Source organism: Echinococcus granulosus (assembly GCF_000524195.1).
Source record: "Echinococcus granulosus chromosome Unknown EG_S00005, whole genome shotgun sequence".
NCBI lineage: Eukaryota > Metazoa > Platyhelminthes > Cestoda > Cyclophyllidea > Taeniidae > Echinococcus > Echinococcus granulosus.
The window spans coordinates 1,079,106-1,105,852 of record NW_020170385.1 but is presented as its reverse complement, the minus strand read 5'-3'; the positions used below and the strand labels follow the sequence as shown (position 1 = coordinate 1,105,852).

The following is a 26,747-nucleotide window of genomic DNA, read 5'->3' as shown; positions in this document are numbered from 1 at the left end:
TTAAATTTAAAAAATACAAATTGGCCCATGACACGCCCCACCCATCCTGATTATTTGGAACGAATTTTCCACCGAAATCTTGAGATGTGGTTGACAAACGAACAGGCATTTAGTTACTAGCTACATTGTAGTGGAATCGAGACCAAGATTGTCATTCCGCAAACTCTTACTGAGACCTGGGCAGTTGAACGTAGTTGCATATTCGAATTTTACACATTTGTAGGGGATGAAAATTCCTGTTGATGCATTTAAAACTGTGATCCAAAAGCTGCAAATGTTCTGCACAGTGCAGATAGGTTCATACAAAGGCTAAATGGCCTAACTTTGAAGACATTTGGAAGGGGAATCACTGACAGCCTTAATTTTTAACCTAAAAGTTTGAACTTCGATTTACGTACTTCAGCGAAGGAGATCAAATTAAAATATCGCACCATAAAAAATCCCATTTTCCCCCATAAATTGGTCCATCAAAGGTGGCATAAAACAGTATGAGAAACAGGGAAGTAACAGCAAGTAGAAGCTTTCCCCATTGACTTATCAATGGTGTTAGGATTTTTTGTGCATTCGAATAATACACCCAGCGCAGCACACCTTGGCATTATAGAAAGTATCATTAACCTCGAAATGTCAAACAATGGCGCAGAATGGCTGCAAGAGAAATGCGTAGCACCAGTTCACATTCATGTGAAGTTACGCGCGCCCACACAATATGTGGCTTACAAAATTTATGATTTGCCAAACCAAATAGATCCACATCAATTTAGGCATTTCGGTACAGACAATTTCAATGGAGAACGAAACAATAGTTGCATTCATATGTGCCACCCACCATGGGCGAAACCCAGCAAGTAAAAATTTTGTCTTAGCATTGTCAGAGCAATGACTCATCACTTTGATATGAGGCTGTAATAGAGGAAAATCCATAAATGCAATTGCGCAGAGTTGTTAGAATCAAGTATGGAGAATACTATCCTAAGACACGAGATCAGTATGCTACTTTCTTATAAATACCAAAATATGTATTCAACAGTCAGTCAAAATATCCCCTCCGTTGACCAACAAAGGGTCAGAGTAAAACTCCCGCGATGTGTGAAACCCCGTCCGAATTTGTCAATAATAGATTCAATAATCTAAAATTATAAGATGCCCAAAAGTAAATACCTTAGTTCTACAAAATATCTTTTGCACTGCTTCATCTCGTGCAGGAACGGCCGAAGTTAAAGATTGCGGCCGACATTGGCTGCCATTGCGGAATATTCTCAGGCTTGGCGTCGCGCTGGTCGAGTTGGTGGTACAACGGCCAGCTACGGAGCAATACGTACGTACGAATGCTGACCGTTAAACAATAGCCGATAGGCAAGACTTTGATTTGTTTTATATTAAGGTAAGTAATGTTTATTCGAAATAAGTTTTCAGAACCGCATCCTAGATTTTGAGTTGAAACAACACGTGACACTGCTAGAGCTTCATGAATTTTTTTCGAAATGCATCGTTACTATTGTCTTTTCGATTAAGTTCAACAATAAATTTTGTCAAATTTTTGAGAATATGATGCTTCACACAAAGGGTTAGGTATTGAGAAGTTTTCGGGGCCAAAGATTGTAACCATAACCACAAATTCATTTATGCACAAATTGGTAGATGACTAGAAAGTGCTTTGCTTCAGTCCACAATTTCGAAGAACGCATAAGGGTAGAAGTTTTGGCACTATTAGAGAAGGGTTTAATACGAATTCCAGATCCAGATTTTTGATAAAAGATGATGAAAAACAATGCAAATTGCAGCCTGAAAGCGTACAAATGGCATGATTCCCCCGAGAAACCAGACATCAATCAGCTCGCAATAAATATCTCCTTAGCAAGCCTAACTAACTTGAACTTTGTACGGAATTAACCCACATTCCAGATTGTGTTGGTCTGCCAGTTAGCCTTTATAGTTATGTGCAAATCATTGCGAGGCATACTCTGATCAAGCCCGAAAGACCATGTGATGATACATAGGCGAGTAGAATGGGGCAAACGCTCATGATATTTTTTGCCGAGCACAAGGCTAGCGTAATTATCAAAACTTTCAACCTCAGCTCATCAATATGCAAAAGGTTTAGGAAGCCGGGATCAAGCTACCCCCTTGTTCAATACTTGGACACCTAAAAATCTCGTGGCTAAATCGTCCCTGTTCCAAGCGTAATACCGTATTTTAACCACGCAATCCCAGTAATGCTAAAGTATCTGGCACACCCCAACTAGTGTGCTATTCTTCACACTATTTTATGCACGTCAAAGAACTTCGACATATCTTAAAACAGCGTACACACGGAGAGCTTCCGACTAGCTGCACGATTTGAAACGCAAAGTCTACACGTAATGCCAACAACCGCCACCTGGACTGAGTCTTGCTATTGGCATACATGTGCGATCACTTTTCAGGCAACTCAAATCCCATACACCAGCCCCGAGTCGGAATCGAACGACCGAAAAATAGAACTGCTGCGTTGTACACACTTGTATCACTCATGGTTGCTGAGACCCAAGGTGAAATAACATTCAGATTGAATTTTAACATTGATTTCTGGTAGCTAATTTTACAGATGTGAGCAATTTCTATGACTCAAGTCAACAACTTTAACAAGTAACAAGCTTAAACGTCAAAGACAGAATCAACGAGCTACCAAACCAAGCCCCTCAACATTACTATCTTAACCCAAAATCGATGAATATGAAATTCAGAAACAATGATAAATGGTTTATCGGCAAGGGAAAAGATAAAATGCCCAGGTGAATAAGAGTATCATAGGCCTGCTGGAGCACTAATTCAGTGAACACCGAGGCAAGGGGCAGTGGAAGGGAGCATATGGAAATCACACTGGAGACGAACATCTGCGGAGAGGGGGGGGGGGGAGGGAATTTAAGAGGACCAACCGTAAAAGCGCGACAGGTTGGCAATGATTAAAATTCAAAAAGTAGATGTGCATGAGAAAAAGTGGGCAGGAGAGACAAATTTTCACCCCAGTGGAGAGGAGAGGAGTGCAACTCCGCGTTTGTAGAACTCGCTACCAGGCTCCCTCGTATGGAGGCCGACAGTGAAGAGAAGCACAGAACGGGCAGCATTTAAGTAGACAGGTAGTTTCACAGTATTGGCGTCAATCACACCTTGTTCATCCCTCACAACCCTAAAGTGTTAAAGCAAACATAAAAAACGGTTTAAAAAGGGAAGCAATTGTGATGCTGCAACGATGCTCAACATCCTCAAATATAAGGATAGATGTTTGTTCGCAGAAAAAAAAACAGTACCCATGATAAGCTAAGACAAATTCGATAGACAGTTGCCGTGTGGAAAGCAAACATTACTACTACTCGAAGTTCATAAACCAAGATGTTATAATAATAGGATTAGATGTTGGTATCGAAAGGAATGAGGAGGATATTAAAGATCTTAGGATTAAATGACTTGTATGAGAAAGCTTACCGAATCCACTTAAGAATTGTAAAAGGCATTTCATAGAAGATAGAATGAGAGAGGCAGATGGTCTTGGCATCGGCAGGCTCAGCGCCCATTAGACGGAGCCCGCTGACCACAAAGGAGCATCCGTCGGCGGGAAGAGGTGGTGGTCTCTCCTTCTGTGCACCGATAACAAGCTCCATGCTGAGAAAGAGCTCCTCAAGGGCCCATCCGTGGGTCTGAGCCACTGCCTGCCGCGTAGCCGTGATGTAAGCCTCGGGCATGAACAGGCCGCCTAGCCAGACCTGCAGGCCTCGCAGGCTGCCGTAGTCTGTCGAAGAGGCTGCCTCGCTGATCTCTATCAGCTGACGGATGCGCGCCGCAAAGTCATTGATCCACTGGATCACAGTCAGTGTCGAGGGTATTGTGTAGTAGCGACGCCAAGACGCGGGTATGAGACCCTTGGCCAAATCTGACATTAAATCGCGGTGATAGTTGGTTGGCTTAATCGTGCCAGAGCACACCTATAACAAAAAATGGCTTAATGTTTATCTGTGGAATTGTTCCACATTGATATTCACAGTTTCAATAACGGTTATCGTTGAGGATGCGATAAGGACATCACAAAAGTCACCACCATTCAGCTAAGGGTTTACCTTCAAAAGGAAAATTAACTTGGGAACAAAACAAAATTGCACACCAAACCAGCCCAACATTAATTAACTGGTGAGATTTGAAGCAAAACAAAAACGTCTTTTTTAACTCATGAACAAATCCTTCTGTGATTATAAAAGGAGAATAATACATTATGCCAAGGATAGCAAGTAGTGAAGATGTCCACCTTGATTACATTCCTAAGGTCATCACGAACAGTATTGAGGAGCGTAGCACCAGCATTGACTTCCCGATCAAAGCAACGAAACAGAGGATCAGCAATATTTTCCGCCGTCCTCTCCAGAGGTCTTAGGCGATCGGGGAGCAGCGATTTCCACGTGTCTGCGCTGGATTGAAGCTGTCGGATCCACATGGGTCTGGTGTCACCTTCATCTACAGAGACGCGCTTGACGAGAGTCGTTGCTGCGACCTCCGAGGCGGATAGCAAGTCGTCTGCGCTGACCGCCTGCTGCATCTTAAGCAAATTTCCAATCACTTCTTGCCCTAAAAAATATGCGGCAATTTTCCACAGGACTGCCAACGAACATCTTCAATCTACTTCCGGTAAACAGAAGGATGAACAAATGAGGAAAGTACAAGGGAGCATGAGGAGAGTCAATGATGCCACCTTTATTCCTAATAAGAACTCAGATTTTAGTCCTAAACATACATGCTTGACGCAGCTGTTTGCATTTTAAGTGTAGCTGGCTGCCAGTTTACAGGTTTTGTCTTAGGATTTATGACACGCAAATTATGCAACAGTTTCTTGACATATAACTAATAAGACAATATTTTAAACAACTAAAAGAGTATGCAAATAGTACAAACAGTGACTCGGAATTTGTTTGTCTAGAGGATTTAGGCTACTGATATGTCAGGTAGATATCAAACTGTTTATCCGCTGGTTTAGACTTGTTATAAACGACCACATCATGTGGAGGATAATGCCGATCAGTGAATGAAAATATTGTTGGCCACAGACAAAACGAATTCTCGTTCAGTACAACAGATGAGTTTTTCCATTAGGCTGTTTGGGTGACAATGTGAGGATCCTTTTAGCCCACAAATAGATAAAAATACCGAGAACTTACATCGTAGGCATGTGCAAATACATTCCGCTCAAAAGCTTAATACGTAAAAGCCTTTTAACCAAATCGTTACTTCTAACGTTTGATTAACGGACAGAGGCATTGTGCTGAGAATGCCTGCAACCTCATAAAAAGTTGCCTTCCCGAATTCCCATGAATTGCGCCTGATCGGTAGGCATTCTAGTCGTGTTGGCGCCCACTCCCTCCTGATTGGCCCCCATCGAGCATGGATGCACTTTGAGCGTACCACTAATTGCACTGGGAGCAAGGTGAATCCGCTACCGTAACAGAAACGACCGAGACACTTGAGCAGCCTCCAAAATCTAGCTGGCAGGCTTATAATTACTTGCCGGATCACTTTTGATTGCTCAAATACATAGGTAAATAAGTCCTCCGTACCGAAGTCTTGTTATTGAATCTGCAGTTTAAAGTTCGAGGGGATCCAGACTCACGCGCAATAACACCAGTTCATAACAGATTGGCCAAAGGGGCCTCATAATTTTGAATAAGAGACTGTTAAGAACGGATTGGTAGCCCAGGTGCGAGGAATGAATGGTGAATGCTGCGATGGAGGGATGACTTGAATGGATCCGTTTTGCAATAAAATCGTGCGATGAAAAGTGCGGCGTTGACCTACTTCGTTGCAAATGAAGTTAATGAGATCCCACACCAACACTAGCACCAGAAACGTAAAATTGAAAAGTGTTTAAATCGAGAAATACCCTTCTCTACGTCATCTTCGGCCACGATTGTTATAAACCGAAGCAGGTGATTGTGGAAACTTTGAGCTGCGATCACCAAAAAGTCAGAGATAATAATACAAAAAACAAGGTCAAATTTCCAAAGCACCTGAATAACACTCGATCTATAGTAGTGAAATTAACAAAGTATCAAGACCAACAAAGTACGTGCAAGGGGATAAATATTGACAAACATTATTTCGTTAAAACTTTTGGGAGATCTACTAAACGAGTGGTAGCAGATTAGAGGCATTCTTAAATTACCTCAGGCTAGAATGACACGCATATTTTAGATGTAACGGCAAATAAAGCTTTATTTGCATCCCAAATTATCAGAGGCTAAAAATGCTACATCTAAAATTAGCACATTTTGTTAACGGGTAGAGACCACAATGCCAAATGAAAAATCAAAAGAGTAAGGCACATCAGCTTACCCATGTTGGTCAAAAGCACCTTCTCCGCATTGTTAGGCAAGCCGAGCCAAGAGGGGGTCTGGACAGCGGGAAGTTTCTTGATCCATGCAACTAATTCCTCGCGCGAAGTGCCTTCTGGGATAAGGATGCTCTTGCCTGCCTGGCCATCCACGTCCTTGACGAGAACGAAATCATGATCAAAGCTATGCTCAGTGAAGAGGCGCGAGAGGAATGTGTCCAAAAGAGTTTGGTCGAAGTCATTATCGATACGACCACCGTAAATACACTGAGACATGAGCTGGCGAATGGCGGACCAGGGGATTTGGTTGGGTGGCAGATTAGAGCGGCCTTTGCTGGCACTGTCCACCCAGGTGTCGATGGTGTCGCAGGCTGACTTGAGATCAGATTCGTTAAACTCGTAGCGCTTGGTCCAACCCAGCGGAGCGTAGCGAAGGCGTTCCTGCACAACAGCATTGAACCAAGCCAGCAAGAAATAAAGACGAGAGCGCTCAGCCGGAGCACGAGACATCCTGGTTGTTGAGATGTTGGCGAAGGTGCGCAAAAGGCTCGCCTTGAAGCAAAGGGCAGAGAATGTTCAGGTTTCGCTTAAGCGTATAAAAGTGACCCGAATGATAATTAAGGAAGAGTAGAAGTGTGACAACTTTCGATTACACACACCTTAATGCCCGGTGGCGGTTCGAAGACGAGCACTCGACCAGAACGAAGAAGGTTGACGGGCAGCCTCGGGTTAATTTCCATAGTAAGGAATAGGCGAAAGTTGGGGTGGGGCTGGAACGAGTGGAGCTTCTTTTCCAGCTGAACGAGCCACGATGGTGCGAGATGAACGTTCTTCAGCATCACCCACTTGCCCTGCTTCACAGCCGCATTGATAGCCTTTTCCGCCTGCGAGAAACCTTCGGTGGAGCCGATGGCTATCCCAGTAAGAGTTTTCTTCGAATCGGCAGCAAGATCCTCCACGCGTCCACTCGGGTCGAAGCCCTACACAAATACTATCTTAATGATTACGGATAGATATCTACTACGACCCAAGGTTAAACGAGCTAGCCGGCGTTTGAAAATGAGCCTGTGACAAGTAATAAGTGAATTCAAGCAGCTTAATTAGTTAGAACGCATCAATAATAGGATTCTACCGGAGTAGCGCAAAGAAGAACGGGAACATTAGCTTTGATTTCTTGCTCAACGAGTGAACCCAGATCGAGGTTAGCACGAGTAGCGTCCATGAAGCTTTGGCCAAACACCGCGAAAACCAGCATGTGAGCACAAGCTAGGAGACGATCTGGTCGAAGCGCCTGAATGAGCAGCAGACTATGGATCGCGGTGCCCACTGGAGTGGCTTGAGCGGCGGACAACTCCCACAACGTTGGGACTTCAGTCTTGAACAAGACAATAAAACTATTCAGCAGTCTCTTCAACATATTACAGTTTCCTCAACATTAACACATTTTGTCACTGATACATTTCAATTTACTAAAGTTGGTAGTAAAAAATAACTGTTATTTAGAGTAATAGCAGATTCCTAAGATAGGTAGGTTAAAGAAACATTATGGAATTTCTTCTCAAGCATCAAACTAAACTATAATTATGAACAATTAGCTAAAATCCCTACATCTGAAAAATGACATATTAATTACCTCAGGAGAGACAGTTTCTAGCCAAGCATTGAAGCGTAGTTCATTTCTAATAGATGGGACAATATTCCTGAAAGCTGGTAGCTGACTCTGCAGTCTGCTAAGTGCGGCCCGTTGCTCAACGGTGAGGCCCTTAATATCGGGCAGATTCTTGCTAGTCAACAGGCTTGCGCTATCCTGACCATGAAGGAAGACGGAGAATTCCGATTCAAAGGTCACACCTGCTGATGCCTTGCCCTTCAAATAAATACGCGCCAATAACACAGCAAATGTAATCTGGTCGCTGTGCAGCATTCCACGACCAACACGGTTGTAAGTGACTTGAAAGAGGTCCTTGGTGATAATGTCCAACCTTGTTTTACTGTCATTGACGCCTTTGAGATTTTCATTTTGAGTAAGGACAACGTTGAAAATGGAAAGAAGAAATTGCAGTGAATACTGATAGAGGAAGTGCACCTGGTTGAGAGCGTCCAAAGTGAAATAGATGCCTGAGCAGGCCTGTGAGAGGGGCACATACTGCTGTGAGACGTTGTCCACTTCTGCCATGATAGCATCCGTCTCCTCCACCTTCTTGGCAACCTCTCCGGCCTCTTTCTTTAGAGTCTCCAGGTTCGTAATGATCTTATCATCATCCAGTAAATTGCCCTGGAAGCAAAAAGCACCACTGAACATTAAAACCGGTACCCATACAAACGAATATAGTTCACCAGGCCTGTCAGAATAGTACTTAACACAGGTTACTTTTTATTCGCATACGAGGATTAAAATCTGCTTAACGATATCATTAAGAATGGTTCAAGAGTGAAACACACCTCAGCAGCATTAAGGGCCTGCAACAAATCCTTCTCCAAATGGCGCAGTCTCAACTGGAATTCACCTTGCATCTTCAATAGATCTGATCGTTTATTGTCAACATCTGGTCTTTCCGCTTTCAGTACCGCATTGAGACACTGACTCTGGAGACTGCTATGGGTCACTGTAAAGTTGACAAATGTAACTCTAGAGCAAACGTCAGGTGCAAAATCCACCGAAGGATCACGTGTAGAAAGGAAAATGATAAATGTAGGGGACAGGTCAATGTCCTGATCGCCCAGCGTAATAAGAGTGCGACCGCCTGTGCGTCTAACTTCACGATTAAGAACAGGATTGAGAATAGGATCGTATGATTCAACATCTTGCACCAGAAGTGGTGTCCCGAACCGAAGCGAGGATTCAAGGGTCTTCCTGAAAGCATCATCAAGGAAGGAGGTTTTAGCGATTTTCTTTGCTTTGTACTCTTCCATAAGGAATTCAATGGCCTGACCGCTTGGATCGATGATAAGAGGATATCGATTGAATCGGTGAAGGATAATGGCGTTCTCAACACTGAGCTCGTCATCGGGCAGAACACTGGCTTGCCAACGTAATCGCTCATCAGGAGTTGATAGGTACTAAAACACAAAGCCGTAACAGTGAAAAATAAGTGTAGGAATTATTTGAGATCGGAAATGTGAATAGGCCACTTGTTAATAATCCATGGCGTTGAATTACGAACAGAAGCCTTTAAGGTCTTCGTAATTTAGCTCAAAAATTTACGGTATGTTGAATATAAAATCTACATGAACAAATGTAATGTTAATTTTGCCAAGGTAAAGTTCTCACAAATTGGTGACAACATAACTTTAATCTAATGAGATGGTTTAGTAGGAAAAAAAAGTTAATCACGAAAGATAACAAAACGGAAAATGGTAAAAATGGCAGTTTACCTCAACACGAGCCAGATCAGGCCTGAACTGGATGCCAGCGGCCTTCAGATGGATGGCCCATGAAGAGACTAGACTAAGACGCAGACTCTGGTCAAAATAACCAGCGTAGGCCATGAATGCTGAGGAGAGAAGACAATCTCCGATAATTGTGGCCATTTGCGACTTGAATGTCTCCGAGCCCGCCTCCCAACGCGTGCGTTCGCTGCTCAATGACTTAATCAACGCCACTGAGCGTTCGACCTGAGGAAAGCAGTGATTTAATCAGTTTGGGGAGTTAAAAATTACGTACGCAGAATCCTTTGAAGTAAAAGACAGTAACCCGTATTCAAATACGTTAGGCCATATGCCCATCCGACCCGCAAACGGATGTAAGCGGAGTGAATGCGAAGACAAAAACAAAAGCGAAAGGCGATGACAAACCTTGGCTTCAACTGAGGCCAAATCAGCCTTGATTGACTGGGCTTGACTAATTAGGACGGCATATTCGTCTTTGTATCTGGCAATCGACTTCTCAAGAGTCTCTATTGTTGCTTCCACATCCTCAGCCTTCTTTTCATTTGCACTGGCCGCATCCTCAAGAGCCTTTAATTCGTCTCGAAGAGGTTCCACCTTCTTCAGAATATCTGCGTATCCAATCTAGTACGAAAACACATGATGTATCAGCGTTGAAATGCTACACAAGTGAAAGATCTCAAATCTGCAGTGCGTGAAACTGAACATTTATAATTGTTGCCTTTTTAAAAGACATTTTTAAAAATTGAAACGTGAAAAGCCGCATTGGGAGGCAGCAATAATCTAATCGCGTAAAACTAATATGTGCAGGAAAAGACTTAAACCAATTAATATCAATTCACCAAAAATAGCGAAAGCAACTAAAGTTGGTAAAGGTTAATCTAAACATGAGTGAGCTAACCTGCGCAATAGCCCATTTGACCATTGGTCCACAAGCTGTACTGGCTCGGTTCACCTTTTCATAATTGAATTCTGGGTTTTCAATGTATTTCTTCTTCATTGTCTCACGGATTGAATCGCTGAAAATTGAAGGGCAAATAATCAGCAAAGAGGATAGCATAAATAACGAAAAACAATGGCCAAGCTATCCAGTGTGACACAGATTAAACAAAGCAGGCGTCAGAAAATACGTTGACAGCTCAGTGCACTAAAGGCAATTGGGTGGATTTCCACAACAATATATCATTTTGGCCGCAATAAATGATGCGAAATAGCACCATGTTTTGCATGCTTACGTTTATATATTTAAAAAAGAATATGACCAATTCAAAAGCAGGATATATGAGAAAACATACGTGATTTCCTCAGTATCAAAGTTGAGGATGCTTGGGACAAAGGAATCCTTGACAATGACGGTTAGAATCTGACGCCATTCTGTTGACTTCTCACCCAACAAAAGACAGATGGCTTCAAGAGCCATTTTGACAGCGGGAGGTGGGTTCCGCATGGCCTTAATTTCCTGAATATCCTTTTTACGGATACCCTCCACAGCTAAAATACGAAAGCATAGAATATGCGGTCTTATCTACCCGTACAAAGGGGTTGAGATCACTGCAAACAAAAAAACAAGATTAACACCAAACAATGCAACAATGTATTTATCATAGATGAAAGGACGCCAAAAAGCGGAAGAATAAATGGAAGACCAAAAGGTGGCGCTAAGACCATGATATTTTAATTCACAAAGGTAAGGATTGTGATTACTATTGTGAATGAAGAGGGCCATAATCCACCGCTTCACTACCATGAAAATGTGTAAGGAACTGATAAACTTAGTTGACATGAATTCGCCTGTTAAACTAAAAGAACGTTACTAAGTAAATACAACGAAAATATCAACAAGAAATTATTTGGCAAGTTCGTACACCAAGTTGGTTGCATTCAAAGCGCAAAATTAAACTGATCAAGGAAAATGGTTTATTAAATAAAATAAAATTACCCTGTTTGGCATCATTCACAGCAGGTTCCACCTGACTGAGTTCCTCCACAACCAGTGCTCTCTTTTCCTTAATATACTCTCTTTGTTTCCCCAATTCAACCTGTAGACTTTGACTGGTGGTTTTCTTTTGTTCAGCTTCTTGTTGATCCTTGACCATCTGTTTCAACTTTGCATTCGCAGCCTCATTCATTTCCTCTAACTCCTTGCTCTTCTTCGTCAACGATTTCTGCATCACTTCAACTTGCTGTACTGTCTCCCTAATTTTTTGTAAACCAACATTCAGATGCAGTTGTTGCTCCTCCAAGTCGGACCTCTTTTCACCAATCAACTTGACATAATGGCTGATGAAGTCGAGGAAGTGGCGCGGAGTGATAGCCATAGTGCGACCTCCGCGCTTCTGCAGACGTTCGTTGGCGCGCTGAAGGGACTGATGCACAAAAACGAAGGCGTTCACAACCATGTCGCGATAGGTGGGCATATCAGGTAGCAACCCCTGAGCGACATATGGCATTACTTCCGGCCTCTGGTAATCAGAACACTCAAGATCAAGCTTTTCTGTGAATTCTTTGCCGACCTGAAATATTGAAGGCAGTGCATCAAAAAAACCACAGAAGTGAGTTTTTGCACTTTCAATCACAAAAAGGCATATTTTAGGCAAAAAATACAAAAGCGCACTAATTTGGCAGAAATACATTGAAAGGGAAAACGATGATATTCTGTTGTATTTAAATGGTGTGTTGAAAGCACCTCGAACGACTAAAAAAGTACGTACCTGGAAGTAAGCTTCAAGTGACCAATCGCCGAACCAGTTGAGAACACACCTGTTAAACAATGCAGGCGAAGTAGCTGCTTTGTCTTTTAGTCCATCAGAAGATGGATTCATAGTAAAAACGACATGGAGATTTCGACATATCTGATTCGTGAACCACTTATAAAGCTCTTCCTGTGAGTCAACCACAAGGCCCTCCCGTGCTGCACCCTCTTTGCATTGAGTCATCAAGGCCGCAAATTCATCCCCTTCGAACAGACCGGGTACTTCACCGTTCGCAAGCAGTGTATTCATTCTTTCCAAGAAGCTTGAGTCCATCACATTGGACTCATCCATGATGAAAGTTATCTTTTCTCCCTTACAACCAGAGCGTCGAAGAACATTTCTTAGGTCCTCATCGAAATCTTCTGCAGTGTATTTGTTATGCACTTTCACTTGGAATACAGAGAGACCGTTCATCCATGAAACGAAACGAGAGAGAGTGGTTTTACCAGCCCCGCTAATACCGATCAGGAGCAGATGACCCTGAGCTTGCCTGAAAACTCTGTCAATTCGAAGAACGTGATCAAGCACCTGATTAAAGAGAACAAGAGGTACATCCAATTCTTCTTCATAAAATACTTTTAGCCGGGCTTTGACGTATTCACGAAGCGCCTCCTGGTCGACGGCGACGTAGTCCTTCGAAAGCCAATTACTAAACAGTATTGGACGCTGAAGGGCAGCTACACGGTCGATAAATGGAAAATAGGTCATAGCAACTTCGTCAACATTCTGATCCGTCCACAACCGCTCATTATCATGAATAAGTCGATCTTGAAAAAGTCTCAAAGCTTCATGAGCCCAAATGCGTACCAGGCCTTCAACGGAGAGCGACTCGAGTGGTTTAAGAGCTTCATGAATGCCGCGAACCCAACGAGTCAACTCACGAGGACTGTAAATATAGTGAGGCTGCATATCGATTGTAAAGCGCTTTTGAGATCGAAGATAGAAATCCACCATGGCATTAGTGAGTGCATCAGCCTGAGATCGTAGGGTAGGAAGCATTCGAAGCATGGCGCGATTGAAAGTACCATAAATTTGCTTGAGTGACATTTCGCCAGGATAGTCAACGTAGACAACTGGGACATGGCGTAGAAAACGGTGCGAAAGTGGCTTTCTTCCCGGATCAGTGGGAGGATTGCAAGCACCAACAAATTGAATTCTTTCGAATCGAACCCACTGCATGTCACTAGTCTGATAGAAACCTGAGTGTTCTAACATCTGTCGGAGGAAACTGATTACCCTTTGTGTGCCATATTTATCTTCGTTTGGTAGGTTGATTTCATCACAGAAGAAAACAAGCCACTTGTTAATTTGTTGTGGAGCAAGAACAAGGCCATGAGGCGTCTTGCGATATTCACAGTACTGATCAAAAGTCTTCAGCATCAATTCGGGAGTGGTAGCACTGGAGAAATTCAATCCAATTACCTCCATGTCGGGGAGACTTCTTAGAGCACTGAAGAGAGTCATGGTTTTACCAGAGCCAGGGGGACCACAAAGAACCATTGGTCTATGTTCAGCCAACCAGGTGTAAAGAAGAGCTTCATGACGAACAGTATCAAGCGTAGGAACAACAACGTCCATTGTATTGATTTTGTGCGACTCTACCTCGATGATGGGAACCTTATTGATCCATGGTTGCCATTCACCAGTGACAGCGACTTCATAATCAATAATCGGCATACCAGGAGGAGGTAGAGGGATCGTTGTTACCTGTCGCACAAAATCGCTCATTTGCATACGAACGTTGGCAGAGCCATCCCCGGCCATGGACCAGATAATTCCATTAACAAGAGATTTGCTTACAAACGACTCCATTTGATCCACAGGCATTGGGAAGTCGGTATGTGAGGCATTATGCACAAGCACGGCTCTTACTGCTTGTTTCAGGAGAGAAAAGAGACTGGTAAGTGCACGAAGCTGTGTGAAGTCCATGATGTGATCGAGGTCTTTAGCAAACTCGAGACAACGTGACACCAAACCGTTGCTGCCAAAATGCGGTACAAGCATGTTTGCGATGTCACGTTGTGTCTGAATGGTGGGGCTGACGGACACTGGAGCGCCTTCAACTGGAGAGGAAACAACTTGATCTCCCCCTGCACTTGGTGCAGTGAGTGAAGCGGAAACAGCAAAACTTAGGTCAGCGTCCTCATCTTCGTCTACGGGCACATTCTGCAGATATCGAAGGAAGTTTGTCATTACCATTTCGGGGGTAACAATATCCTCAGAGAACCAGACCATCCCACAACGCGAGACAGTGGCTAAGGTGGCATAACGTAGGTCCTGTACTTCAAACATAATGCGAACGTTTGGTGGGATCCCGAGACGTTCACCATTGGGCAAAGTTAGCAGCTTATTGTCGTCCAGAACGGAGTTCAAATTTTCAACCCACTCGGGATCCACATCACCGTCGAAAATGATCCACTGTCGTTTTTGAGATTCACCACGAATACTATCAATGATCCTACAATAAACCGTCACATGTTTAGCATTATACACTAGTTTAATTAAATAACTATGCATAAATAAAGTATTTTCATCTTAATAAAAGAAACGGGATCGCAGCTACTGCACTATAGTAGAGATTCATTCATCAACTCATTACCTTCAAAAACAGCAACGAAATTGATAGACTGGGATGCAACAAGCCAATCGTTTGCAGGAAATACTATGAGTCAACTGAGCATGAAACCATTGCAAAAGTTACTTTCGTAAAGTGTGAGTGAAAAGACCATCGGTCCATTCTCGAGTGTTTGGATCAAGGTAGCCATATAGTGAATCCTTGCTGATGGACTTGGGGTCGATAACGTGGGCGACACCCTCAATACCTTCCACGCGCTCCAAAGCCTTGAGAAGGGCACGCCAAGCCATAGATTTTCCACTTCCGCTGGGACCAACCATCATTAGACCGTGGTGAATACAAGTGATTTGATAGAGCTGAAGCACTTTTTGAACCCAGAGAGCGCCACCGGTACCGCTATCCGATGTGTCATCGCTGTAGACTAAGTACATTTCTTCGCACACTCGTTTCAACTCACGACGTAGGTCTTCCATTGGCGACGCGCTATAAGATACGCCCGGGAAAACGTCCTTGAGCAGCGAGTACAAGAGCGGTATGTCTTGAGCAACTAGCTTAGGCACCATTGTTTCCATTATCGATTGAATGAGAATTTCCTGCTCTGGAAGATGTTCAGCAATGTTGGACTCATTTACCTAGAAAACGCAACGGAATCGTTTGTGGAAGACAAATTCACAAGGAATGCTTTCCATCTTTAACTCCATGAGCCATATTCCTACACGAACGAATACTCACTGCCTCGTTCTTAGAGTGAAGTTCATCCTTAATTCTTTTGATTCGATCGCGCTTCACATTGCCAGCTGAAACCAACACCGATTTCAGTGCACGCAGCCCGAAGTCGTAATGAGACTGAGGAGAAAGTTGCTCGTCACACAACTTGAATAGAGGGACAACCTTGTTTGACAGCAGCTCCGCAGTGCGGAAGCCCTATATGCATGTAAAAACATGACCTTAATAAAAAAGGAATGCTATTTCAACTTAACAATAAAACGCAAAAAAATACTAGAATGGGAACACTGAAGCGTGATAAATAGTCTCGATTCATGGAAGCATTAAAATATTTTTATTTTTCGAACAAATTTCTACAGGTAAAAGTAGGCTTTTGAGAACGAACCTGTGAGTACAGCATGACTTGGGCAATCAGTTGACGATCTGGCTGAGTCATAGCCAAGGAACGGAAAAGTTTTTTTAGGTTGTCTGGCAAATTCGAACGGCCGGCATACCCAGGGTTCATCGTAATAAAGATTGCCATATCAGGGTTGACAGAAACCTAGTGCAAAAAAAGCTCTGGACTTTAGTAGAGCCAAATGAGGTACCCTAGAAACATTATTTACACGTCGATCGTTGCGAGAGAAAAGAAAGGACAAACTTACATTTTTTCCAAGAAGCTCCACAGTAACATCTTTACCAGTCGATTGATCTCTTAATGCTTCTTGAATACCCTGAATTTGCTGTGAAACTGCAGAAAGCATTCTTTCTTCTAGACGATTAAACTCATCGAAGCAGCCCCATGCACCGACTTGGCAAAGACCGACGAAAATTCGACCCATTGCGTGAAAATCGAAGGTCTCATCACAATTGAAGACGAGAACGAAGCGACCTAATTGCATGCCGAGGGCCTTCACAGACTCCGTCTTTCCCGTACCTGCAGGACCAAAAGGCGATCCACCGAGACGCGCCTCGAGAGCCTGTGTCATCGTCAGATAACAACGATCCGTTAGTGGAGTTTGCACAAGACGATCCATTACACCGAGGTACTCGAAGCCATAGGCAAATTTCGCGTTCGCCATGTGAATGGATATTTGGGCCAGCGGATCGGATTGTTTGGGATCGAAGTAGAAACGCATCTGGGAGAGCCACTCAAAAGATTGAGAGGAATTAACACCTGCTTGGATGAGCACTCGGAGGATGTCACGCTGGTGAACATGCTCCATTATGAGATGTTCGAGCTTGCGTCGGCGAATGGGCGGCTGTTCACTAAGCACGGTGTCAGCAAGTAGCGTAAGCATCGCCTCTACGGAGCGAAGGCAGGCCGTGAGAGAATCAGAAGATTTAGGATTGTTCAAGGCGGCGTCTACAGATTCCGACCAACAGATTTGGGCCGCTAGGACAACTAGCTGAGCCTGGTACCGATCCAACCAGGCGAGGAAACCAGTTGATTCAAGTTCTGAAGCCGACCGAAGTTTCTGAAAATTATGCCGAGATATCAATTGTTAACTTTTCAAGTGAAACTCTCATAAGCCCAACAAATGGAACGCAGCAGAAACAGGTTTTTTTGTGGCACAGCTTCTTCAATAATGCGACGAAACATTTGGCAGTGAAGCTACAGTTACTTAAAACGCTTAAGTAATAAAAGTGGCACAACATCGGTGCAACCCAAGAGCCAAAAAAATGCGTGGGAACGCATAAGCTTATCAGCAATGATTCACCAAATAAGCTATGATTGTTCTGTAAATTTCCAGCAAAATAATTACATTTGGTGAAACAATAACAAAGATATTGCCATCAATAAACTTACCTGCAATTCAGCGACAGCATAACCCAGGTAACTGGCAAGTGTGATACGCATTTCCTTCTCAAGTAGTGAAAGCCAGTCATTAATTGTAGGATTGTCCTTGATAGAAATCGGATGAACCAAGTCAACTTCCTCGCCTTCCTTCGATATCAAGCCTAGGACCTCAGTACACTCCTCGTTTAGCTTGATCGCGTTTACACCTGCGAACATTTTCTTGAAGTGCTTTTGCAATCGAGGGATATTTTTACTATTGCCAATTATTTCCAACAAGTCTTCATCACCAACAAAGTAAAACCTAAGATGAAATCATTTTGCTGATGAAAAAAGCGGAAATGCGCAATTTTCTTCAACTCAAATCACAATTCATACAAGTTTGTAAAATTCTCGGTCGCAACCACCGCAACCTAAAGCTTCTATAAATGACAAATCTTAGATACCGCTCTTTCACAAATCAGCTATCTTTATAATAAAAATTGAAGGGCAAACCTCGGGAATGAAGACCTCTGCCTTTCAAGATATTCACCAAGTGATCTCTGGATTTTGGAGAGTAGATCAGCTAATCTTTCCAGTTGCCGTTGTACGTTTGGAATATTGAGAACATCAATTACGAGTGGAGATTTGGAAACTTTCTTTAGCAAGCCCAAGAATTCAGTGCTAACACTAGAAAAGCGTTGAGACTCCTGAGCAAGCAGAGTTTTGATATCAGCGGACCCCGAGAAAATGCCGTCCAAGTACACCCATCTTCTTTGAACATCAATCCAGACGTCGAAGAGCGCATTGATCCTATTCAACCTATCCTCCCACGTTAGAGCCTCTTCTTCGAATTGTTTGAAGTAGGGTGACAACTTCATCGCTTCAACGCTGTTGATGTGTTCTTTAACCCGACTAAAGAGGTCATCCCACCCACGAATGAGACGACAGCGGTTCTGATAGATCACTAAATCCAGCTCGTAAGTCTTCCAAACTTCAGTAACTTGTTTCATAAACTCTTCCAACGCTTTTTCACCCTGCGCCACGAGGAAGACGTCACGAATAACGGCCTCATTTTTCTGCAAATCAATGTCCCACAACTGGCCGAGAGTAAGTTCCGACATAACCCAATTGACATTCAATTTACGAATAAGGGTGCGCCAGTGGCGCTCCTTGAGAGCTTCTGATTTGAGATCGATGACAATGGGATTGACCTTGGCGAAGTTCTGAACAGTGTGCCTGATGTGCTCGTAAGCTGCATAATGCCGGAGACGCGCAGGCACCTCCTTCAGTCGACGCACCATCTCATCAATCTGCTGACGGATTTTACGTGGCTGTACCGATTGCCAGGGTGTTTCACGAAGCTGATCAATCTCCTCCCAGAAGCGAGAAAGTTCAATCCACACATTTTTAAGATCCTACACATTCCAACAAAAACGCAATGAGAAATAACTCCAATAGCAAACATTCCATTAAAATGCTTTTCTGAAATTACTTGACCAATATCTACTTGAAAATCGTGGGGAAGCGCTATGAGCACAAAACTGGGTGAATAGTACCAACAGGAAGAAAAATTGAAAACACCACGCGTGAAGATGATTGGCATACCAAGGAAAACGTGACATCTATGACAAAAGGTGACTCATCTGAACGCATATTTTGGCATCGAAAAATGCGAATTCTCCCCCCTGCCACTATGAAAATGGAATACCTAAGCTGACTTTTGAGGTGATAGGATTCGAGTTCAAAGCTAACAGTGGCTGATGATTGGATCAAAAGTAGGCAGAAAAGGACGATTCAGCCGAAAAACTGAACATGAACGAGCAAACGAAACACAAACTTGCATGACCTGAAGTTCCTCAAGTGCCACATTAACTCTCTCTTCACTGGGCGGCAAAACACCTTCTTCAGTAAGCTCTAGGGCTTCCTTGGCACGCTGAATGTTTGCCCTTTCCTCTTTTAGTCGCAAGAATTGCCCTTCAAGGATAGTCAGAGCCTTTACAGCCTCATCCGGCTTCATATTGCCTTGAATAGGTTTTTCCTTATGCCAACTATTCAAGAGTTCTGCTGTCTTTCCCTCAACTGCCTTATCTTCAGTGACAATCTTCATCTGCAGACTTGCCACTTCTGAGGAAATACTCGATTCCTTGCGACGCAAGATCTCCTGAAAAGCACTCCATTCACCCTGAATGTTTTCTGAGTCTCGCCAGTTATTGGGAAATTGGAAACGATCACGATAGAGAATGTTCTGACCTGTTTTATAAAGGTTAACCTGTTTTTCCCATTGCTTCAGCTTGCGTTTGAGAGACTGGGTGTACGTGATTGTGTTCACCGCATCGCTCGTCGACTTCGAATCAACAGAACGCTTCTCCAACTCAGTTCGGGCTTCAGAAACTTGTTTGTAGAAATCCTGCATCTCACTACCAAGGTTGCTGCCAAATTTACTGAGAATTTCTTTATGCCAGCTGTCGTATTTAAGTGTAACCTTTGATTGAACCTTGTCGAAAACTATGACGATTGGACCGAAAGCCTTTTGAGTCTCAGCGACATCGAAGTGTCTTCGCATAACCTTAATTTCGTCCAGTACATTCATCCACACCTACGCAAAATACAATTTACTTCTGGGTAAGCAATGGCAAGTGGATTAAAAAGAAACACTAATGTAGGAAATGTAAAGAAAGCGAAATTACATTATAACTATCTACTGTCTCTTTGGATCAATGCCTACCAAGAAAAAACCTTAGTTTTAGAGGTAATGACAAATACGATGGATTATATCCGCAAAATCTGGTGTATTACAATACGCCTCAAACTTCGGCTGAAAAACAACAGACTTGCCTCAAGGTTGGTCCCAATACGATTGTACACTTGGTCCACTTGAAGATCCCACAGGGCTTGATAACTCGTCCAAGTTTTCACATATTCCTCTGTTTCACTAAGAATACCGAAAATAGCATCATGAGCATGAATAAGTACATCACTCTCCTTCGAAAGTCTCGATATGAGGTTCATGTTGAATTTCTGAGACTCCTCCTCAGTGTTAAATCCGACCTACAAATGAAAAGGGCTCTATATCAGAAGAATTTGCAACGGAGAGCAGAGAATCTACAATAAGACAAAAATTATACTAGATGCAAGCTTAAACACTATTTGAGTTTGGTTTTAATTCGTTTATAATTGTATCACAATACGTTTCCATTTACTAAGGACAATTTGACTTATTGCAGGGGTAGGACAATACCATATTTCCTCAACGAAGTTCCTCTAACACAAAAGAATGAAAAGATCGTTAAATGGTTTACACTAGTTTTTGGGACTTCAGCTTAGTTCATTAATAGCTCAAAGAATTTTCCCAACGATATTTTTCTAAGCAGATAAGTTTAAAGACAGTAGTGGGAATCACGATACAGAAATCTCACTATTTCAGGTGCCTATAAGTAAATAGTCACACAACTGGGGTACAGCCGTACCTGATAGCGAGAGTGTTGAATACGGGGAAGATTAAGAATGATATTTTGCCAGGCAGTAAGTTGAGAAAAGAGCTCGTGAGACGCAACTTCGATGCTGGGATGCAGGTGCATTTGTTGGTTAGTGATGCGCAGTTCAAGGAAAATCTGTTTAATTTTGGGCTCGCCACCGAGGCGCTGCTGAGAGACCACCATTGAGGTGGACATCGATGAATCCGCGTCCTTAGCCTCCCCCTGAAGCGCAAAGGCGGGGACAAAAATTAACTAAATTCCTGTTTGGTAGTATTAATAAAATACAGTGTTAGCAGAATGTAAAAATGTTGTAAAAAAACGCTCACTGAAACGCGCGAAGTTTCATTGCACTAACAGTGAAGATGGCGAGTCGAAACATCGTATTTTGACAAAAAGAATAACTATTAAATTACAAAATATTAATTGCATCTTCAAACTAATTTCAATTTCAGAACGAAGCACAGGTGAGAATAATAGAAGCACTCGAGCCCACGCATGCTGCGGCAGTCAACTACACCTAGAAATGTAGCCTATGCGGAGAGAGAAACGAAGGTGTGAAAATCCTAGATTTGCGTTTCTATGCCCCAAGCCTGAGTTACACTGTGTAAGGTCGTCTGCACATACTTGTGTGTTCAACACTAGTTAAACAGTTTGGGGTCAATGGAGCGGAAAACGATGTGATCACGCTGAGACTTGCAAATGTACAAAAGGTTACATGAAGATATTTGGAAAAATTGCGTCGCCACATTTCAGTTCTCTATGAGTTCAGTAGTCACTGCTAGGGTTATACAAACTCTAAGTGTAGGAAAACGCACCGATTGCTTTTCATCCGTATGCAAAACACGCGTCCACTCGCGGATACCGGCTTCGAGACGAGTAATAAGGCGATTCTCAACCTCTACGTCCAATTTCGCTACCCATTCAGCCAAGTTTGAGTACTTGTGAAGATTTAAGTCGTCAACGAGCTTTTGAATCTTTCCTTAAAAGCGAAATTCTCAATTGGTTTATAGGTCATGCACAAGCACAGAGCAATCAATTCCTTGAAGTCAATAACAGTTAATTAGAAACGACAGAATCACAAACGATTCTTTTACATAAACACACTGGAATAAGGTCCTCAAAAGCCAGCCAAGGAAAGTGCGATTTACCAATTATTTCCTCAAATGACTCCTTTGAATAAGGACACGTTACAAGTGCTTTCAATTGCAAATCAATCTCTCGAGTGACTTGAAGCAAATCCTCCACTTTCTCTTGAAATTGAAGGATAGCTTCCGCAAACTTTTGAACAAAATTTGACAGCCGATAGGAATCCCAATTCAACTGAACACCCTCGGATATTAGGCTTTGGGCTTCACGGCGCAGGCCAGCGCATAAGAGTGCCAGATTTTGAGCATTATTCGCGTCTATTTTGGCGCAGATCGCTTCGTAGATTTGAACACTTTGATTTAGGGAGGTCGCCGAGGGGTATAATATATTGGTCTGGTGTGCGCGATTCACTATTGAAAGAGGCACTCGAAATCCCATTGCTTTCATGCAGCGCACCTGGCGCAGGGACAAAAAAAACAATATTTCGCCTTCGTGATTTACAGACTAAATAAGAACCTAACATACAGGATGGCCTAGCGGAATGACTAAACTACAACGACAAAATTAGAATTCACATTTCTAAGTCCATTATGCTCACGCCTGAAAAGCTATGCTCAGAGCGTATTTGAAACCCAGTTTTATCAAGATGCTAAGAGCTTCGAGTACAAAGAAAATACGTTCATATGGAGCACTAAGTTGGATGAGTAATGGTGCGAATACTCACACTAAGCAATGAAGCTGAGAACCATAGCTCATAAGCAACGCAGATGAAACTTAGATGCGAATTTAGAAAAAAGTGGATAAAGGCACAGGGAGCGTCAAACCTGCAGACGACAACGTTGTGCTGCAAAGATTATGCAACTTAATCTTGACTACAAGGGAGGAGAGCTGATCACCAAACCACTACCTAGGTGTGCATACGCCCACTCACATCGATTTCAAGCACCTCTCTCTGCGTCCAGTATTCACATGCGCACGCACAGTCAGAAAGATAATTCAAGCAGAAGCACGCATATAGCATCGTCGATAAATAGCCCAAATCATACCTCTTTAGATAGCGTGATAACATCGAGCACAAAAGTGACTGCCAGCTTCATCATTGTTGTGGTTTGAGTAGATCCGTCCTTGTTGGGTATTTTTACGCGAACAGGTTCAACACAGAAAATACGACGGGTTGCGTTGAATTGATTTTGCTGTACCTTGCGACACCACTCATCAAATATGCCATTTGTATTCAACTTTGCCTTGAAATCCTTTCCATTCGATTTGAGATCCTGGCCCTCGCGATGGTGCTCCCAACCCTTACCTAGTTGGTTAGATTACGCCAGATGTTGGTGATAAAAAAAGGAAATACGAGAAAAACAATAATCGGATAACTTGCCCAAAACATCTTCCACTCTCCGAAGGTAGGTATTTAGTCGTTCTTCAATCTGCCGCGCCCAGATTATGGAGCCGGCAACAGGTGGAATGTCGCGCAGTTTACTTAAACGGGAGGCTCGACTAAAGCGATATTGGTTTTTGAATTTTTCGTGCAGAGCTTCGATATCCTCTCTGACTCGATTTATCAGTTGAGTTTGATACTCCCGAATAGCTCCGCGAATGTGAGGACGCACGAAGAGTGCGTTAAAGCGTGAAAAGTAGCGGAACATTTCATTGGCACTTTTTGCAGTTCCCAGGAGATCTCGCAACCTAGCGGCAATTCGAGTCTCCACGCCATCAATGCGCTCCTCATAACTAGAAAAGGCAATAACAATGTACAATAATTAGGACCGTTAAAAAGTGCGAATAACTAGAGAGTGATATACCGCTTGATGGTAGCGTCCCATACTTCCATTCCTTCTTTGCTTAAGTCAAGACAATCAACTTCTTTTACTAATTCAAAGGCTTTATTGACGTCATCAATGGCATTCGCATCTGCCGCGTCAAGAAGAGGCTCCTCGTGGTGCTGTTTTGGTTCATCTTCCACCATCTTAGCCTTGGCAGTTTCAGGTTGGGTGGTGGAGGTTCTCGTAGTCGGCCTGACACGAACAATGACCAAACGGAGCTGCTCATGTTGATGCCATAATCTAAAAAAGTAACCATTGATAGACCAAATGATGCAGATTTTTATGACAAAAAAGGAAAATCGAGTTTTACTTGCGAAGATTGTCTAGACGAGCTTGGAGGAGGCGATGGGCAAGATTTGTTCGCCAGACCATCCGTATAGGTTCCTCACGCTTCTTCTTGCAAATTTCACGCAGCAAACTTTGAATCTTTTCGTACTCATCATCCCATACACCGAATACATCAAAACAGGCAGTCATGATATGATCGAATTCGTCATAGGGCATGTGCATGAGACGCCGTGTACCAAGAACCTTCAAGAGTTGTGATGTAAGATCTCGAGATATGGCTTCGATTAATTTGAGACATCGTTGGATTGGATACTTAGTATTGCGAATTTTTCTCAGGTGTGTGAAAATGGCTTGAAGAGCAAGTTTGATTTTATCCAATTCCGTAGCAGAAAGAAGATCATTTAATGGAAAGTCTTTCATGAGTGGGTTGTAGTCATTCACCATGTCAATAGCGCGTGTCAGGCCCGTATCAGAATCAAAACTGACCGTGGCCAAAAACCGCTTGGCAGTCCTCAATATTTCAAGAGTGAGAGTAACTTCAAGTGAGGACCGTTTTTCTTGAATACGAGACAAAGCTCGCTCGAGATTTAACCAAAAAGTCACTTCCTGAAGTGCTGTTCCAGTAGATGGATCACGGTTGAGGTTTGTTACCTAGATTTGGTAAGAAAGAGAACATGATGAAAAATGTAGACCATGTAAGCCAAAATCTTAGAAAATCGACTACAGTAGCGACTATACCTTCTGGATATCTTTGATCCAGCGATTTACACCAGATTGTAGCGAATTTAAAAAAGATGAATCCTGGAGGTAGGCTTCGAAATCAGACACCTTCGCACGTCTACGTTCTTCTTCACATTTCTTTATGACTTGAAGTACGGTAGGATTTATATTGAGAGCTATTTCAGGAATATCGATATTCTGTTGTAGATGAAGAAGGCCAATCTCGAGTTCAGCTATTTTCTTTTCAACACTTGGAGCAACTTTATCCCCATCTCTACGAAACCCCACAATGACACGCAAATGACCTACCGTTCTGCCTTCCCGGATTCTTTTATGTATGATTTGTAATAAGGACCAACAACATTACTAATCATAGAATGAAGTGTCTCGAATGGGGCACCATCACATAATGTTGACATCCTCAGCTGCGAAGCAAACGATTTTCCAGCCTCGACAACCAGATTTTGTTTGATAAAAACCAAACTAATACAAATTTCTCCAAATGGAAAAATAAATACCTTTGTATTTTCGGGTTCGTGTAGTGAACGTCAGTGGAAATGGTGTAGGAAAATGTGGGATCCGCACCATCACTTTCATCATCGTCATCTAGATATTCGGGGTTAATTAGGAAGATAGTACCTTTATTTGACGACTTCCGCACCAAAAGAGCATGACATTGACCATCACTCAAAAACCGCCCAATGGCATCTTGAGCACTACGATCCGAAATTGCCTTATCAAGAGCAGTGGCGTTCTCAGCACCATCAAAGGCCGCGACTATATTTTTTATGTAATTTTCAAAAAGAGTTTTGTCGGCAACAACAACCTGGACCTCAGAAGACCTTTCTTGAACATCGGAAGAGGGATCAACCATGTTCCGGTAATTTACACAGGCCGACTAACCAATGCAATAACTACGCAGCTGAATTAAACAATCCGATAGGAGCCGAATTGCAAATTTTGGGATACAAGGGTTAAATTTCGGTTTATGCAAAAGAGACAGCCGAAAATTGCATGAGCAAATACAGGGATAGTAAGTTGTAGCAGAGAACGAAAAACACGCAGCAAAACTCCTGTTAGTGCATTTTACGTCAAGTAGCCTGTAATCTGCCTGATTTGTCTTCAAAAGTCTTTTGACAACAATTTGCACCAAAATTCTTTGTTAAATTTTTGGATGAGTCATAAAGTCGAATCTTATAGATGTACTTTTACCAATATCAGAGGACGGCAACAGCAAATGCATAAGCAATAAAAGGTGATTACAGAGCTTTAAAGAGCCGTTTATAACTGTCTTTAACTGGATGGATACCTACATCTTTGCGGATTGCGACTCTGCTCTACAGGATGAACTCGTGACTATTTCAGCAACCCCTAAACCTTACTGTAGTTCTGTAACGCGCTTTGTACCATGCTGATGTGTTGCCTTGAGACTTTTTCAAGGACAAAGGTAACCGAATACTTGAGAAGAATGTATTTTTTTCTAAAGTGTGGAAGGTATTGGGGCTACTGTCATGGCCCGAAGGCTAGCTCTCCCGGCGAATGTACAATGACGGAGACCCAAAGTAAACCCTTTACCACAGCCGAGGGTTAATCAAACAAATAACGCATTGCATTTCATTTTCCCTCTTCGTACGGCGCCTTCAGTAGGCTGCCTTGCCAACATCCAGTGTAAACCGGCACAACGCAGTCACTGATATAAGGAAAAACCCACGACCTAAGTGTCTATCTTTTAAATTTCAAAAAATCCAATGCGACGTTTGACCACAAAGTCACTGATCCCGTTCGACAATTTTATTGGA

At 42.8% G+C, this 26,747-nt stretch overlaps 1 protein-coding gene across 1 annotated transcript; it reads right to left on the bottom strand. All coding sequences in view use genetic code 11, as the record gives it.

Moving 5' to 3' along the window:
* Positions 1 to 3,000: 3,000 nt before the first annotated feature.
* On the bottom strand, positions 3,001 to 25,822 carry EGR_01376 (Cytoplasmic dynein 1 heavy chain; the record flags this gene model as incomplete). The annotated part of the gene is made up of 31 exons (XM_024490625.1): positions 3,001 to 3,169; positions 3,466 to 3,962; positions 4,280 to 4,596; positions 6,355 to 6,904; positions 7,012 to 7,332; positions 7,485 to 7,727; positions 7,986 to 8,627; positions 8,795 to 9,412; positions 9,728 to 9,967; positions 10,148 to 10,363; positions 10,641 to 10,758; positions 11,035 to 11,230; positions 11,679 to 12,252; positions 12,451 to 14,950; positions 15,194 to 15,699; positions 15,800 to 15,991; positions 16,179 to 16,334; positions 16,438 to 17,250; positions 17,583 to 17,801; positions 18,239 to 18,967; positions 19,390 to 20,148; positions 20,418 to 20,600; positions 21,020 to 21,250; positions 21,844 to 22,007; positions 22,177 to 22,570; positions 23,161 to 23,420; positions 23,469 to 23,848; positions 23,920 to 24,180; positions 24,251 to 24,879; positions 24,967 to 25,222; positions 25,467 to 25,822. 31 exons carry the CDS (start codon positions 25,820 to 25,822, stop codon positions 3,001 to 3,003), a joined length of 13,689 nt encoding a protein of 4,562 aa, XP_024354949.1.
* Positions 25,823 to 26,747: the final 925 nt, after the last annotated feature.